General features: G+C 46.7%; 2 protein-coding genes across 2 annotated transcripts; both read right to left on the bottom strand.

Moving 5' to 3' along the window:
• Nucleotides 1-2,578: 2,578 nt before the first annotated feature.
• eps8l3a (EPS8 signaling adaptor L3a) lies at nt 2,579-8,283 on the bottom strand. Its single transcript, XM_068742091.1, has 18 exons — nt 8,219-8,283; nt 8,046-8,119; nt 7,910-7,974; nt 7,681-7,839; nt 7,115-7,264; nt 6,409-6,473; nt 6,204-6,249; nt 6,010-6,126; nt 5,805-5,910; nt 5,657-5,730; nt 5,512-5,586; nt 4,694-4,839; nt 3,942-4,187; nt 3,732-3,828; nt 3,544-3,648; nt 3,370-3,455; nt 2,718-2,850; nt 2,579-2,636 (listed from the first exon to the last, which is right to left on the bottom strand). Exons 1-18 carry the CDS (start codon nt 8,281-8,283, stop codon nt 2,625-2,627), a joined length of 1,821 nt encoding a protein of 606 aa, XP_068598192.1. The 3' UTR covers nt 2,579-2,624.
• A 951-nt stretch (nt 8,284-9,234) lies between these two features.
• Nucleotides 9,235-13,817, bottom strand: irf6 (interferon regulatory factor 6). Its single transcript, XM_068743007.1, has 8 exons — nt 13,627-13,817; nt 13,295-13,469; nt 12,476-12,671; nt 12,298-12,396; nt 11,957-12,211; nt 11,362-11,754; nt 10,757-10,875; nt 9,235-10,621 (listed from the first exon to the last, which is right to left on the bottom strand). Exons 2-8 carry the CDS (start codon nt 13,466-13,468, stop codon nt 10,391-10,393), a joined length of 1,467 nt encoding a protein of 488 aa, XP_068599108.1. The 5' UTR covers nt 13,469; nt 13,627-13,817; the 3' UTR covers nt 9,235-10,390.
• Between the last annotated feature and the right edge of the window lie 965 nt (nt 13,818-14,782).

Here is a 14,782-nt window from a genome sequence, read left to right on the forward strand (position 1 = left end):
TGCAGCGAAAGAGTTTTAAAGTTATATTATTGTTAAATGTCTAGATTTATATTCAAGATTCCTCGCTCTTCTCTGTTTCTGTTCTTCTCAGACTTTTACGTTCTCGGCATGAGGATGAGCAGAGATGCTTTCTTTATTCCGCACGCTTGATTGTGTCCAGCCACAGCTGTTGATGTTTATGCAGTGATATGTTTTTACTAAACAGACATGCGTCACATTGCATGTAGTATCTTGGTAGTACATGTGTAGCCTACTACAGAAACAACCGGCACATTTAAACGTTCACCACAGCAGACCCGCTCTGCATGTTGTCTGTGATCCACTTTACAGCCGTGCTGAAAAACTAAACTTAGTGCATCTACGCTCTCATTATTCACAACTTATGACAAAGGATTCCAGATAATACTGTTCCGTTATTGGGGGGTCGGTGTCAGCCGTGACCCGTTTCAGGTGGTTGTTCTTCCTTGATTCTGACAACCAAACATTCCATTAAGCTCGCTGTCGTCGTAAATGAAGTGAATACATTGTTTTCTGGGAGATAGAAAGGGGGAAACTTGCGTCATACATTTTGGCTGCAGCACAAAGAATGATGAGTTCAAGCACGGCAACCAGGAGAATCCCCTCACCCTTACCTCGCTGTGGTTGCGAAGGTCCCCTCCCTCCTTATGGCCGTCGTGTTGCTCATTCCCTCTCCCATAGACAGACGAGAACAGTTTTCCCCCTTGCATGCAGTGCACTCAGCAGATATGCAGCAAACCAAGACTTCTCAGTGCCTTCCGGTTTGGGCAGTGCCCAGGTTTTGTCTTTATTGCCTGCAAAATGTATCGTAACACGTTTCCTCAGTGACCATACAGCAACGTCAGAGGAGCCGAGACCCCCTAGCTGCATGCTCGGTGAAAAATAATGTGCACCTGGGGCTTCGTTGGATGAAGAAAGCAGATTTATTTCTAGTTCTGTATTTAGAAGTGCTTTTTTTTTTTTTTTTTTTTTGCATGTCCGTTGTGAGGTGAGGATGAGTTGCTTGCAGCAACTTAACTAATTCAGGGCTGCCAACAACCAGCATTTGAGTCAGAAATCTGCTGCAGGCAGTAAACCCATTTAAAAGAGCAAACCATGCCGGGACATGGTTGAGGCTGTCGCATGGTTCTGTAGCATTTGGGTCGTACTCTTCGTGTCATCAAAGTCGTCCCTGTGGACACCGTCCCACTTCCCGTCACGCTGTGAGCTTCGTGTTTGGACCTCGAGGTCAGAAGTATTTCATGCCAAGTTTAGGAGAGAACGAGAATGTCGGCCTTCATTTGAAACTCCGTCTGTGTCGTTGGCATTTATACATGTTCTCATTAAAGATGGTTAGACGAGAGCCGCCTGTGTTGAGCAGGAACGCTGCAGCTTCCCAGGAAGTGCGCGATGCGCTCAGGTTGTGCGCTCTGCTTGACGGGTTTTGTGCGTTTGGATTTCATGTATAAAATGTATTTTTGTAAAAATGATACAGATAGAGATTTTATACTCAATATATTGATGCTGAGGCTGACATTGTGTGGCTGTTAAGTTGGCATTATGTCATGACGATAGAATATTAGGTTTGTATAATTTTATTCGTACTTATTATTTGTTAATTTGACATGTTGATGTCTGTTGTGTTGTTTTTAATCGCAGTGGCGTTTCTCTTGCTGATTATTCTCCATTCAGTGTTACAACACACCTGCCGCACCTGGGATAGGCCTGCGGATGATGAGACGCCGTTTACAGTAGGGATCTGCGTCACACTCGCTCTTACTCTCTGCTCGGGAACGTTTGGGAAGGTAGCGGGAACATTCTCGGCTGTAGTATGTTGTCACGGAGATGAGATGTGGAAGCTTTACCTCTTTTCCTTTCATTTATTTTTGTCCTCATTTTGGTTTTCTTTAAGTCAACTCTACCCCATTCACCTTCACACACAGCGTTAGGGAGGACACGGTGTCTACTACGCTGCATAGTATACTGGACTACACAATCGCACACAACTACGCAAGCAAAAGCAAAACAAAAAAATCCTCACATTCTAGAAGCTTGAATCTGTGAATTGTTTAAGAGATCAATTGAGCCATCACATTTTTGTTTTGTTGTTGATTGAGGGATGCGCTTCACTATAGCCGCTGAGGCGCAGGTTATTAGGACGGCGACAGAAAATGATACCAGCTACTAGAATGCATTCTATATTCACGAGAGGTCAGAGTCTTCTATTCCTGTTTGCTAATTAAGTCACCAATCTGCCAATTCTCATTTTAACGTGTCCAGCTGAGACTTTAATGTATTTTTTTTTTCCCATGTAATTTTCTGTCATTTGATCCGTAGCCATATTATTGCCTGAAATGGATCAACAGTGCTGGACCGATGCCTGAAGAATCTGTAACATCTGACTAATGAAATAAAGCATGTTTGTTCACAAATCCATTTCATGAGTGTCAGACATAACTTTTCTTTTATTTACAGGTTACATCACCTCCAGGTTTCAGCTTAGCCCGTGCTTCAGATTCAGGACAGTAGAGCTGGAGAAATTGTCCAGATACATTTTAGACTTTTAATAAGACATAAATGACTTCCTCTTCCTCTTTGACGTTGCCTCCCAGCAGCATCCGTCGCTCTTAGCTGGAAGACTGCGGTGTGGAAACATAAATCAGTCGGTGGCGTTTTCACAGCGCTCATCATCATCATCATCATCATCGTGCTACACTTACAGCCCTGGCAGCCTTTACTGCCTGCAGCTGGAGGAAGACGCGTCCTCCCTCCTCTGGACACACGGTTTTCAGTTCCTCTCTGGTCATTCCCAGCAGCATGGAGCCGCTCAGCACGCCCAGACAGCGGACGGTTCTGCGTGTGATAAACATTGATTGGGTTTCGGGGGTTCATTCTAGCAGAGGTGTTTAACCAAATCACAACGCCGGGCCCGGATACCGGATGCAAGGCTCCAAACGCCAAGTTACAAATGTGTTGTGTCTCAGTAGCGTCCTTCATTAGAACCCATGCGTCTCCCATCACTAGCGACAAACTGGCTTCCGTTGTGAAGCGATGGAAAGTCATGTAGAAGCTTTGGGTTTGTGTGAATAAGACACAAGAACACCACTTTGAATATTGAATGATTGTCTGTCTGTGTGTGTGTGGCCCTGCGATGAACTGGCGGCTTGTCCAGGGTGTGCCCCGCCTCTCTCCCTGAGACTCCTGGGATAGGCTCCAGCAAAACCTGAGACCTGGATTTCGGGTCAATTATCTGAACGACTAATAGAAACACAAAAATGTGTAATAGATTGTTCACATTCAGATATAACGGAACTTATAGACTAAACTTCATTTAGAAGTCGGCCATCAAAACGTGATCCCATTACAACTTACATTTGGCTGAAGCCCTTGTCTTCTAGCCAGGCTTTCACTTCTGCAGCCTTGCACCTCTTCGTTAGCACAGCGGGACCCCCGGTTAGCTGGAAAAGAAACCGCACACCGATAACGCAAACAGTTTGTCACTCTGCACGAGTTGAAGCGCTGACTATGTTTTTATCGCTCGCCCACCTGGACAGACTGATCACCGCAAGCTCCCAGGACATTATGGGGGACGAAGCCCTCCTGGCCTCCGTGACCCCTCACCCTCCACCACTGTCTTGACCTGTCCAGTAGCTGGAGGGGGAGGGGGAGCAAAAACATGGAAGCGACGTGATCAGTGGACGGAACACAGCAGAAACAGCAGCAGGTTCACTCACCTGAACAACTTCCCCTTTTCTGACTGTGAGCTCTCTCGCGTTTCTGGAGACGAAGTCACGCACGACACGCATCTGTTGTGGTTCGGACTCGCGTGAGCTGAAGATCAAATCAAAGGGCACCGCTGTGTGAGGTTTAGCGCCTCCATCACACGTTTGTGCTTCCTGTGCTGGTGTGTGTACCGTGTTTTTCGTGGAGTGCGTGGTGGTGACCATTTGGCTGAAGTCTGCATAGAAAAACAAGCCAATCCAGTCGTGCGTTCATCCTCCTCTCCCCAGCTCTGTTCCTCCGCCTCTGTGAAGGCCTGTTTCACCTGACTGGGTGCAGGCTGCGGACTCGCCCGTCTGCTCGCAGGCTCTCCTGCTTCAGGTGCTGAACGCAGCTCCGGAGGCTGCCAGCCATCCAAGAACTCCAGAGTGTATGTCGGGATGTCTTCGTCATCTTCAGGCCATTTGGTGCTGGTGATATTATCAATATATGATATTGATATGAGCAATATAACTGAATATTAATCCCTTTAACTCCAACAAAGCAATAAAACCAGTAGTAGGTGGCAAGTTAAAGTCTTTAAAAGCCTTGTTGGAGATCAGCAAAATAACCGAACAGCATCAAATGTCTGGTTTAAATACTTCACATCAGTTTAGGAAGATTAGTCCAGCAGCCCAGTTTAAATGCAATAAGATTAGTCTTTAAAAAATTATGTTGCACTAATTCAGATTTGCTTATTGCACATTAAATAATTTATTTAACTTTGACATGAAGAATAAAACAGTTGTGCAACCATTTTGACATTCAGAGTAGATACTTTTTTTTTTATGAAACCAGACAGCTCAAACTTTGAAAATAAACTCCACATAATAAACTTCATGTAAAAAGTTCGTGTACAACTAACTAGTATCCATGTCTGATTCCCTTTTGTCTCTTACAGGACATTCCTTCTGTCCTCCAGTCCCCCAGCGTTTACCTGGGGATGTTCCAGGCGTCTCCCAGCGACTGCCACAGCTGGTCCTCCTCTGTGGAGGCCTCCTCGCTCATCAGACGGATGCACTGGGGCGTCAGCAGCGGCGCCACAATGGTTGGCGGCAGATCCTCAGAGCAGTGAGACAGCAGCTGGTGGGACAAAGCATAGAGCGCGTTCAGCAGTCCTGTAATGATCAACTATAATCAATCAATCAATCATAAACCGCTTTGGGGCGGATGTGGGTCGTCTAAAGGTCGCTGTTCCACGCCCCGGTTCCTCCAGTCTGCATGCCTTTATTAAGATGCGTAACCCCACCTTACTCCACTCCACAGAGTCGCCCACTGCCCCCCCCCCCCAGGACAGACGATAAACAATACAATGCTTCTTCTTCTACTTAAAACGGTAAAGCAGCCGCTAAGAAGCAAGGCTTCAATGCAAAACGTACAAAATATGTACTGCATGTAAACGTAGTGGCACTAATCAATCACCGATCAGCAATCGATGCATAAAGTATGCAGGATGCTCGACATCTTTTCCTCCTGAAGGATCGATTTTAGTGCTAAATTGTAAGCTGCTAACAAGCCTTTGTCCTATTTCAGGGTTGCAGGGGGGGTTGGAATCTATCCCAGAAAGCATTGCAGGAGATTCATTCCAGGATGCCATGCAGGTAAGAGGACCAACTCGCAGTGTTCACACCTCACACCTCAGCTCACTACTGCGCCACCCAGACTATATGCACAGTAACTTTCAATTCTAAAATGCATACTTGTGTTGAAACACTCAAAAGCCTGAGCTAGAATTGAAGAGCAGCGGCCACTTACAAACGCTACCGTGGAGAATAGGGAGTGAACAAATTCAGGAGCAGTGGGATCTTTGATCCTTCCGTTGAGCTCCACCTGTCGGAGTCGAGACAGCGTTCAGAGGAAACATGTGATGCGTGGTGGGATGCGATAATAGGACACTTACCAGAAGGTTGAAACCGCATTTGATCTTATGGAGACATGCTGCAAATTCTGCTGCAGGGGGCATGCCCTCCATCGCTAGGAGATAAAAGGTCACGACATGACAGAGCCATCACAAAGCAAGTCCTTTCTTTCGTTTTCTCCCTCTTTACCTTTCCCAGGTCTCTTCTTCTTCTTTTTCCTCCCATTTTTAGCCACAGCTGCAGCTACTTGTCCCATGAAAATTTCTAGATCGTTTAATATATGATTCAAGAGATCCTGTAAAGAAAGGAGAGAGAAATGAGCTCCATGTCCGTCCTCTCTTAATCTACAAAGTCAAATGTCACACATTTCCTGTGTTAGAATAAAGACGCTCACTACGCTCCTGTCCAGCGCTGTGTATGGGCGGGGAGGAGGCCGAGGTTCTTCTTCATTCGTGAAGCCCTTCTCCTCTCCGTCAGGTGAGAACAGCTCGGGTTCATTGATCTCACTTTCCTCTGTATGTGCAAAGGAGACCGGGGATATGTGCTGATCTCTATGCGGCGGCCGTAATTCTTCTGTCACGCCCTCACCTTGGTCAGGATGCGTCCGCCGGGGCGCTGACTCAGCTGCAGGACGCTGCACATCAGGGGCAAAAGATTTTGGAGCCTTCCTTAAATTGTTTGTTCGCTGACGCCCAGCTGCAGGCCCGACCTTGCTGTTTCAAAAAGGCGTGCCGGATGAAGAAAAGGACATAATAAGTGGATACTGAGGTTCTATGTGTTGGTTGTCACTGACCTGATGCTTGAATCCTCTTTGCTGCGTGACAGAGCTTGTGAGAGATTCTTTTGAACATAGTCGGCCTGCGAAACAACAAAAGGAAGTCATTTTGACGTTTACAAGCTGTTTCGATCGGCTGGTCCCATCCGCCCGACAGCATGTTGATTCTCTTTGTGTCCTCTGGTTCATTCATGCCGTGCACCTTTCACTTCCCAAACTGCTGCCCACAGATTCAACATCCTCATCATTCAGCCGCTTCATCAGAGTCATCAGCCAACAGACGCCCTTTGACCTGGGGGGCGCCCTGAACGGCTTAATGCTCTCTGTCCAGTGGGAGGTCTTGATGCCCAATTCTGATTCGTTGCTTATGCCCAGTTTACTTTGACTGCCTGCTTCATATCGACTTTCAAAAGTGACCCATGAGCAACGTTTGTGTTTTCCCCGGGTAAACCTCGGGTATACGTATTCGTAGATTCGATCTGAAATGGAAGTAAAATCTATTTTCAATGGACTCAGATGAGGGATGTGGCATCACTTGAAGCATGTAGGACGTTCAGTCCTTTCTTCTGTTCCTTGCTGCTTTATTCCCACCAGCGCAAAGTAGCATTTGTGATAAATACTTCAATGTATTAGACAGCTTTATTGGTTTGTGTATCTATCGATATCAAACAAATCGTAAATTATCCATGAATACACTGAAGGATGACGGGACGTTTTCTCTCACCCTGACGTCCTCACACTGAAACATGAGGACGGCGGTGGCGTGTTTTCTCCTGGGCCGGACGGACACTGTGAGCAGGGAGTTGAACGCTCCATTGTCCAACACGGCCTTGAGCTCCAGGATGTCACCAAGGGCCATGGACTCCAGCTCCGTCTGTGAGAACAGAAAACGCGATGGTGGTCGTAAAAAAAGAAGCGCATGAAAAATAAATGAATAGGAATACTCATTAAAAGACAGACGTAAGAAAACTAAATCGCTCTCCCTCTACGAACAAGCAGAGAGAGACGTAGCGTGGACAGAACTATGCCTTTTTGTTTTTCTAGGAAGACTTTCTCCGATATAAAGTGATCGACACTGAAATGGAAAAAAGAAACACGTTTTATGCATAGATCGTAGAACCTAAAAGGAACAATGACAAAAATAAAGAAAAAAGAAAAGATCGGGGTAAACCGCAATAAATATTTGCTCATTGAACAGCGGAAGTCTCGATCTTTAGGGTGAGTCCAAAACCAATAAGTAGAATCTAATGACGTCATCGTTTGTCTGCAGGTCTCTCACAAGGTCCTTACTTTGGTTTCAATGTCTGTGAGCAGCAATGTGGGGCCGCAGACCTCCATCAGCATGCTCTGCCCCCACACCCGACCCATGCCCTTGAGCAGATTCAGCCGCTCCACGCAGTCAGCGACGCCTCTCAGCTCCTTCCCATCCAGGTCGCAGGTGAACAGGTGCTGTGAGAAGAGGACCAGCGTTTCAAAGCAGCCACTCAGACAGGATCTCTAGAACGGCTTGGGCGGGTACCTCCACTCGGTATTGGAGTTTGTTCATCATCTGGTTCATTTCTGCAGCGTACGCCTTCCTTTGCACTGTTAAAGCGTTGAAGCAGGGCGTTAGGTTAGGCGGGGGGTAACAGCCAAGGACAGCAGCGCTAACTTACTGTAGATGGATTGTGCGCTCGGCCTCGACACATTTGAGACCTGCGACGAGAGCTCGTCCATCGTGGAGTAGCCACTGTCACATGGGGATCACAAGGCGATGAATGCAACAGCGAAGGGGGATCAAATGATTAAATATCCAATCAATCAAAAAAACAAAGTGTAAGATATATACTTAGACTGTATTGAATCTGCATAGCTGCTCGTGTCGTTCTCAAACGGGCTGTTGCTCCTGAACATTGTCAGTGCTGACACCTGCAATATTACACACAGTGGGGAAAAAAAAGGAAAAGGTTCCGTCAATGACAGAAGCTTCAAGGTTCCGTTTTAACGGTTACATATTTTGGAAGCAAGTTAGGTCTTTAGCAAATTGTTATTACAAAATAAAAGAATAAGTAAGGCCCTTGCTGATCATCTACTGGTTTTACTGGTTCTACTGGTTACCTGGCAACAAAACCTGAAAATGTCGTCTTTATATACACTTAGTTTGCATATTGTAAAGATTCTTTTTAGACTGTCTGACGTTTCAAACCAAAAGTAGGCTCTAACACAATACGACATATTTCAAACACAAACACAGCGAACAGCGAACCTTTTGCTGTCAGAGTCGGATGAGCCAAGTGGGGTTTTTTTTTATCCGACGTGTAGTTCTCACTGTCAGATTTAAAGAATTAGTGGCGATTAGTGGCCTCAGACTTGTGACCACCTTCAGCACAGATCCATCCTGCTTGCTGCTGGCGGCCACCGTCCACAGCTCTTACCTTTGATGCCTGGATGTTGAACGCTCGCGCTGCTTCTTCTGTATTAAGGTGAAGTCTAACCACACTGACGTTTTTAAACCTGCACCTCAGTCAACAACGTTTTATATCCCAGTGCTGCTACTCATAAAAGGAGAGCACAAAGTCCGGCGTCAGCGGCTGTGGAGCTCCAGTGTGGGATCCCGTTTGGACAAAGGTCACCTTTATGAGCGTTTTGTCCACAAAGTAACGTGACTGTGAGAATCAAGACAAAACACTCCAACTGTTGGTTTTTTTCTTTCTCTTCCCTCCCTAAAACACACCAGAGTAGAAAGTTTAAGATGTATTTATTTTTGTTCTATCACAGATAACACCCAAAAGCCTAGAACATGCACATTACAGTGAAATAGAAATAGATCCACAGACAATGAGAGACTCCTTTAGGAATGGTCATTTTATTGTGAATATAAATATATTTCATGAAGTTTTTTTTCTCCTTCAATACATCCAAGGCACAGTTAGTATTTCTATCTGATTTACTGTTTTGCATTCAGATATAAATTCTTATCTGAGTGCATTATTTTTAATAGTATTTTGTGTGTACAAAGTATTTGTTAGACATGTTTTGTCTTTTTAGCGTTCCCAGGATGTTCTGCCGTTAAACTCAGTGGCTGGAGGTCGGAAGCAGGCCTGCAGAGGTCACCGGAGCAGGATGGCAAACCACGTTCACAGGTGGAGCTCTAATCCACATCCAACAGAGCCCAGCTTGTAACATTAGTCAGGATTTACAGCTGCAAAGAACTAAACTAAACTACGTTTTGAACTATTAATCAATAACCCCCAGCTTTGCTTTAGTTTATTGATCAAATAAACACACAATCACAGGATAAATGCAATAACTACATTCTGTTCAGCACTCCAATGCGCAGTGGCAGCTATCTTAAGACGGAGCCAAAGGGCTGTGTGATTTTATTTGAATGGATGCCTGGATACAACAAATGGCTAAAAATCAAAGACTGAATAAAAACATATCTGACAGCATTAATGCAAACACGAGACAACTGAAGACAAAAACTGCAGGCTTAGGTGAGCAGAAAACGGTTTCTACTACTGAAGGCGACATTATTATTAGAGCTACATGCAATAACACAGGATAATGAAAACAGACAAGAGTGTAGCCCCAAAGTCTCGCTCTCCATGTGTTATCCCAAATATACAAATCTCATGATAGATGTGCTGCTAAAAATATATATATATATATTTCACATGAGGCCAAAGACAAAAACTTTCAGCTCCTTTTCTTGGCTCCTGAAAAGTCTGGCAATCATTGACCCCCTTAGATAAATAAAGCAGAGCAATATCTGTGACTCATTAACTACGCTTAACGTTCTCCTGCAAGCGAGCGGGACCTCGGCCCATGCAGGCACCAAATTCAGCTACAATCCAAGCACAATGCAGGCTTTTAAGAAATACCTCCACACAGAGATAAAACCATGAAGGATGGGAATACCACTGTTTACTGTGCACACTTCTAAAGGCGATTACATATTAGGACTTCTTTGATAACAGTAGGTAACGCTCAGCAGCATTAGTTCACAGCGCTGGCCGATTCACTGGGCCTGCAGAGCCTGCACGATGTTCAGGCCTGAGCCAGGCGGTAAGGCCCAGCTGTCCTGGCCCTGGTGGGTCTGGAGCAGGCAGTACAGCTGCTTTAGATGGGCCACTATGTTGTCTTTGATATCCGGGATAGAAATCTGCAGACGAACGCTGCCGCTGTCGAAGGATCGCGTGCTGTCGCCAGAAAACATCTCATTTATCATCCGGGCCACCACTGGAATGACCTACAGAAGAGCAAAGACGGCACGATCAGGCAGCACAAATAGGACGAGTACAAATACACACGTTAGAATCTGAGGGTGATTCCAGCCGTTCGATTCACTCAGCACCGTGCTGACACAGAAACGGATGATTCTCACCTGAACCATGATGAGCTTCCTCTCCCTGGGCCTCCCGTCAGGCCACTCCTCTCCAAAGCACAGGCTGATTTCAAACTGAGGGAGGATTGGTGTCTGGCCACGCTGGTGGGCTATCACTCCTGCACACGCACACGCACACACACACACGCACACACGCACACACAATACAAGCACAGTCATTAGCATTCTTTCTCAGGGAAGATTATGTCTGCAAAAGTCAGATCAGTCCCTGAAAGAAGTGCAATAAAGAGAGTCCTGTATGTTTAGGATATTTCTTATGGAGAAGATGACAAACCTGAACTTCCTGAAGTCACCTTAAAACTCTTCCCCAGGAAGATTCACAAAGAGTAATAACAAATATTAAACCCTAAAATTACTTATCGTGGGGCATTAATGAGTAAAGGTTGGCAAAACCAACATGTATAGCTGAAATTATAACAGTATGAGGTTTTCAGGGTGTAATAATATGTCAAGAAATATATTTTTTCTTCATCATCATCATGAAATTAAGATACCTCATAAAGGAATTAAAACAAGCAAAGACAGGAAACATGAAAACATTTTTCCGGTGAAATAACTTCAGCCAAAGAATAGATTTCACTCACCGCTGAGAAAAGACTCCAGGCAGAACAGTTTGACCTTTTTCTGGCGTTCTATGAGATTTGGGGCGGCTTGGTTTGGAGCGCAGGGCCCCGACCAGTACACCTTACACTGGCACAGACGGACCGCGTAGATGTCGTGGCCGTTCACCTCCAGGATGAGTCCCCTGTCCATCACGTCCAGCAGGCGGCTGGTGAAAACCCTCTGCTTGTCATTGGTGATGTGCTCCGTGGTTGGGAAGCGCAGCTGCTCCAGGTTCACGGGCCCAAACAGCTCCTCCTGGTTGACCATGGGGCCGAGGTCGCCGTAGAACAGCCTGCAGCCCTGCGGGTTGCTGACGTTCGCCGTGGGACACATCTCCTTCCCTCGGTACTGGAACTGCACCTCCAGGTCGGTCACTGGTCACACAGCATGAAGACACAACTCAAGCAAGGCAGCGTTTAAAAAAAGAAACAGGAAGTTCATCCCAAAACAGGCCAATGAAGACGTAATCGGGCACCGGTTTGCTCCGCCTCCCCCCAAAAGTGCAGAGATAGTGAAATGCATCACGCATCACGTGTGTGGAATGGCAGCATCCTCCCGCTGAGGATGTGGACTTACTCGGGAGCGAGCTGATCCACGTCTCCGGGGAGGCGAAAAGGGTTTCGGGCAGGGATGGAGGCTGCATCGAGTGATCGGGCAAAGGCGGAGGGGGCATGTCTCCCAGGGGTGTGGTGTGCATCTCCACATCCACAGGCTCCTCCTTCGGCCAGACCTTGACCGGCTCCTCTTTGATCCAGACTTCATTCGAAGGCGGATGCAAGGAGGACTCTGAGCTCATGGGAGACCACATAATGAGAGGAGAGGGACTCGTGCCTGCAGGGCGAACGAGATGAAGGAGCGGCTTAGCGGCAGTCCTACTAAGAACACAATGTACAAGTAATACATGGGACGCCATTCACCATTCGATGGGTACGGAGGGAGAGACTCCGGTGTATTTGGAATGTCTTCCTCACAAATATCTTCATCGTGCGGAGTATACGACCCAGCATCTGAAGACCCTGGGCAGTGGGATTTAAAGTGGTCAATAACACACAGATCACAGAGCAATGGGAGTCACATTCCAGGGCCTCTTATCACCTTGGTTACCGAGCGGCTGCGGGATGTCACAGACATCGTACACTTTCAACGGATTCATGGGGACCTCTTTGGTGCCGTCGTAGACCAGGTTGAACTCTCGGCTTTTATTCAGAGCGCATCGCAGCTGAGCTTTCCACTTTGCGGGATCAGGTTCATCAACTCCTTCTTGGAACTTCCCGGTCTCCACGGCCCACGCCTGAAGGCACAGAGAAAGGAAGCCGGAGGCGTCAATGTCATCACGCCGCTCAGCCGTTCCCCTAAACGCGTCTTACGCATTACGTAAAGAACATTTAAGATAACAAGAGGATGGTTTCATTCCTGCCCTCGTGCAGGCGGAAATGTGAAATGTGCTTACGGGCAGCACAAGCAGATGATGTCATCAAGATGATATATTTGCATATTCAGTTCAGTGATCTTTTAAGATTCTATTGAACCTGAAACAAACTCTCTTTTTCAGCAAGAAGAAACTCGCCCCCCCCCCCCCCCCCCAGGTGCATCTACCCCTCTGCTCCATATACCCTGAGCCATGAGCCATTATTACTACTCCTGGAAGCCATGAAGCCAGAAAGCCCCCCCCCCCCCCCCCCCCAATAACAAACATTACATCACAGTCAAAGAACAGACTTGTTTTTTATGCTTTAAAATAAAAATAAATAAATAATAAACTATCTCCAACACAAATTGGAAAAAATGGTGCGTGTGTGTGTGTGTGTGTGTGTGTGTCCAAGTAAGAGCGTTTACGCGTTGCGTCTGTTTGATCCGGGTTAAACAAACCGTTTTAATGAGTTTATCATCTCTGCCAAAAAAAGATAATCGAACCTTAAAGATCGTGTCCTCGTCCTCGTGCTGGGGCGTGTGTCTCGTGGCGTGTTTCCACGGGATCCTGAAGCGCATGGCGTCCCGGTCGATCCACACCAGACCCGCGTACCGTCCGGTGTCCACCTGGGCCACCAGCCAGGGCTTCAGGCGCACGCGCCGTGGGGTCACCGACATCCTGCGTGGACGAGAAGAATGGATCGTCTCCACTTTCCCAGCTGCGCGCGTCGAACACGTTTGACGGGAAGACTCTATCTGTTGATCCGCAGCTCGCGCATTGGTGATCTGATCAATGGAAGCCAAATCCGAGGCGCTGGAAGGAGGACGGCGCATACCTGAGCAGAACCAGGAAGTTACAGACCGACGTCTGTCCGCGTCGGTCCGTCGGTCCGCCGCTACGGAGTCTGTGTCTTCCGCCGATCGTCACCCCAAAAGTTGAATTCCCAAAATGAACCGATGATCGCGTTAACGACGGCGAGAGGAAAGCCGAACCGCAGCGCAGCTGGCTCGCCTTGATCCGTTTACCCCCCCCCCCCCCTCACCGAAACTCAGGTACAGGGGCGTGACGTCACAGCGGTGACACACCTTTTCTGAGCAGCTGGAGGACAGCAGGAAGCAGACACGTCCGGAGGCTTCTTCAAAAAGGGTTCAGCAGATGAATCCACGCACGCGTCACACGCAACGCGGCGCTGCGCTGACACGCACAAATAAACACTCCAAAGACTTTTATTATTACTTTATTATTTATGACGTCATTGCTTTCCAGTTTGTTTGTTTTTACTTTTACCGAGTTAATGCCCAACAAAACAAATAAAACAAACAAACACTCCAAATATGTCTCTACCGTCTGTTTATAATCGGGGAAATAGGAGTTTCTCCAAATAATTTTGTAAGATGCAGATAATCACAATAAAGAAAGGCACTAAAGTTATTACATCGTTTAGTTTTTGATATTTTATATATTAACGACTACAAAATAATACATCCTATTATGAGAAAAAATGATCTCTCCTGAACAGAACTCACGTTTCATGCAGTTTATGACCGACGCGTCGGCAGACAGATAAACTAGAACGTCCCAAACACGATGGCGGCACAGATAAATGGGATGAACCGGAACCCGGGACAATAATAAACCTCCCCCTGAAACTCCCCTCGTCCTTTGGAGCGCACCTTTCCCTCCGACGCTCCTGGTTTCGGCGTGATAAACTCGAGCCTGTCGCCGTGCGTGACGCTGAATACGCGTTTTGCGTTCTGGAGTGGAGTGGAGTGGGGCTGCGTGTCTGGAGGACCGATGGTGTTTTGGTGCGTCAAATGGTGCCACCTGGATTTAGCATGTGAAAGGAGATGACGCGAACTCCGGGTTTCTTTCATTTTATTAATATTTTATTAATATTGTTGGCTTGTTGTTTCCAGCTGCTTTCTTTTAACACATTATAGTGTTATATATATTTGGAGCTTCACACTTCCTGATAGTTATCCTATAGAAAA

The sequence above is a fragment of the Brachionichthys hirsutus genome, chromosome 8 (genome assembly GCF_040956055.1).
Source record: "Brachionichthys hirsutus isolate HB-005 chromosome 8, CSIRO-AGI_Bhir_v1, whole genome shotgun sequence".
Lineage (NCBI taxonomy): Eukaryota > Metazoa > Chordata > Actinopteri > Lophiiformes > Brachionichthyidae > Brachionichthys > Brachionichthys hirsutus.

Coding starts and splice junctions, on each gene's coding strand:
- eps8l3a (XM_068742091.1), bottom strand. CDS start 8,283: ATGTTCAGGAGCAACAGCCCGTTTGAGAACGACACGAGCAGCTATGCA. Junction 7,840..7,909: donor AACTCCAATACCGAGTGGAG/GTACCCGCCCAA, acceptor CTCTTCTCACAG/CACCTGTTCACCTGCGACCT. Junction 5,911..6,009: donor CAGCGCTGGACAGGAGCGTA/GTGAGCGTCTTT, acceptor CTTTCTTTACAG/GATCTCTTGAATCATATATT.
- irf6 (XM_068743007.1), bottom strand. CDS start 13,468: ATGTCGGTGACCCCACGGCGCGTGCGCCTGAAGCCCTGGCTGGTGGCC. Junction 12,397..12,475: donor GCAGCCGCTCGGTAACCAAG/GTGATAAGAGGC, acceptor CCCACTGCCCAG/GGTCTTCAGATGCTGGGTCG. Junction 12,212..12,297: donor CCCTCCGTACCCATCGAATG/GTGAATGGCGTC, acceptor TTCGCCCTGCAG/GCACGAGTCCCTCTCCTCTC.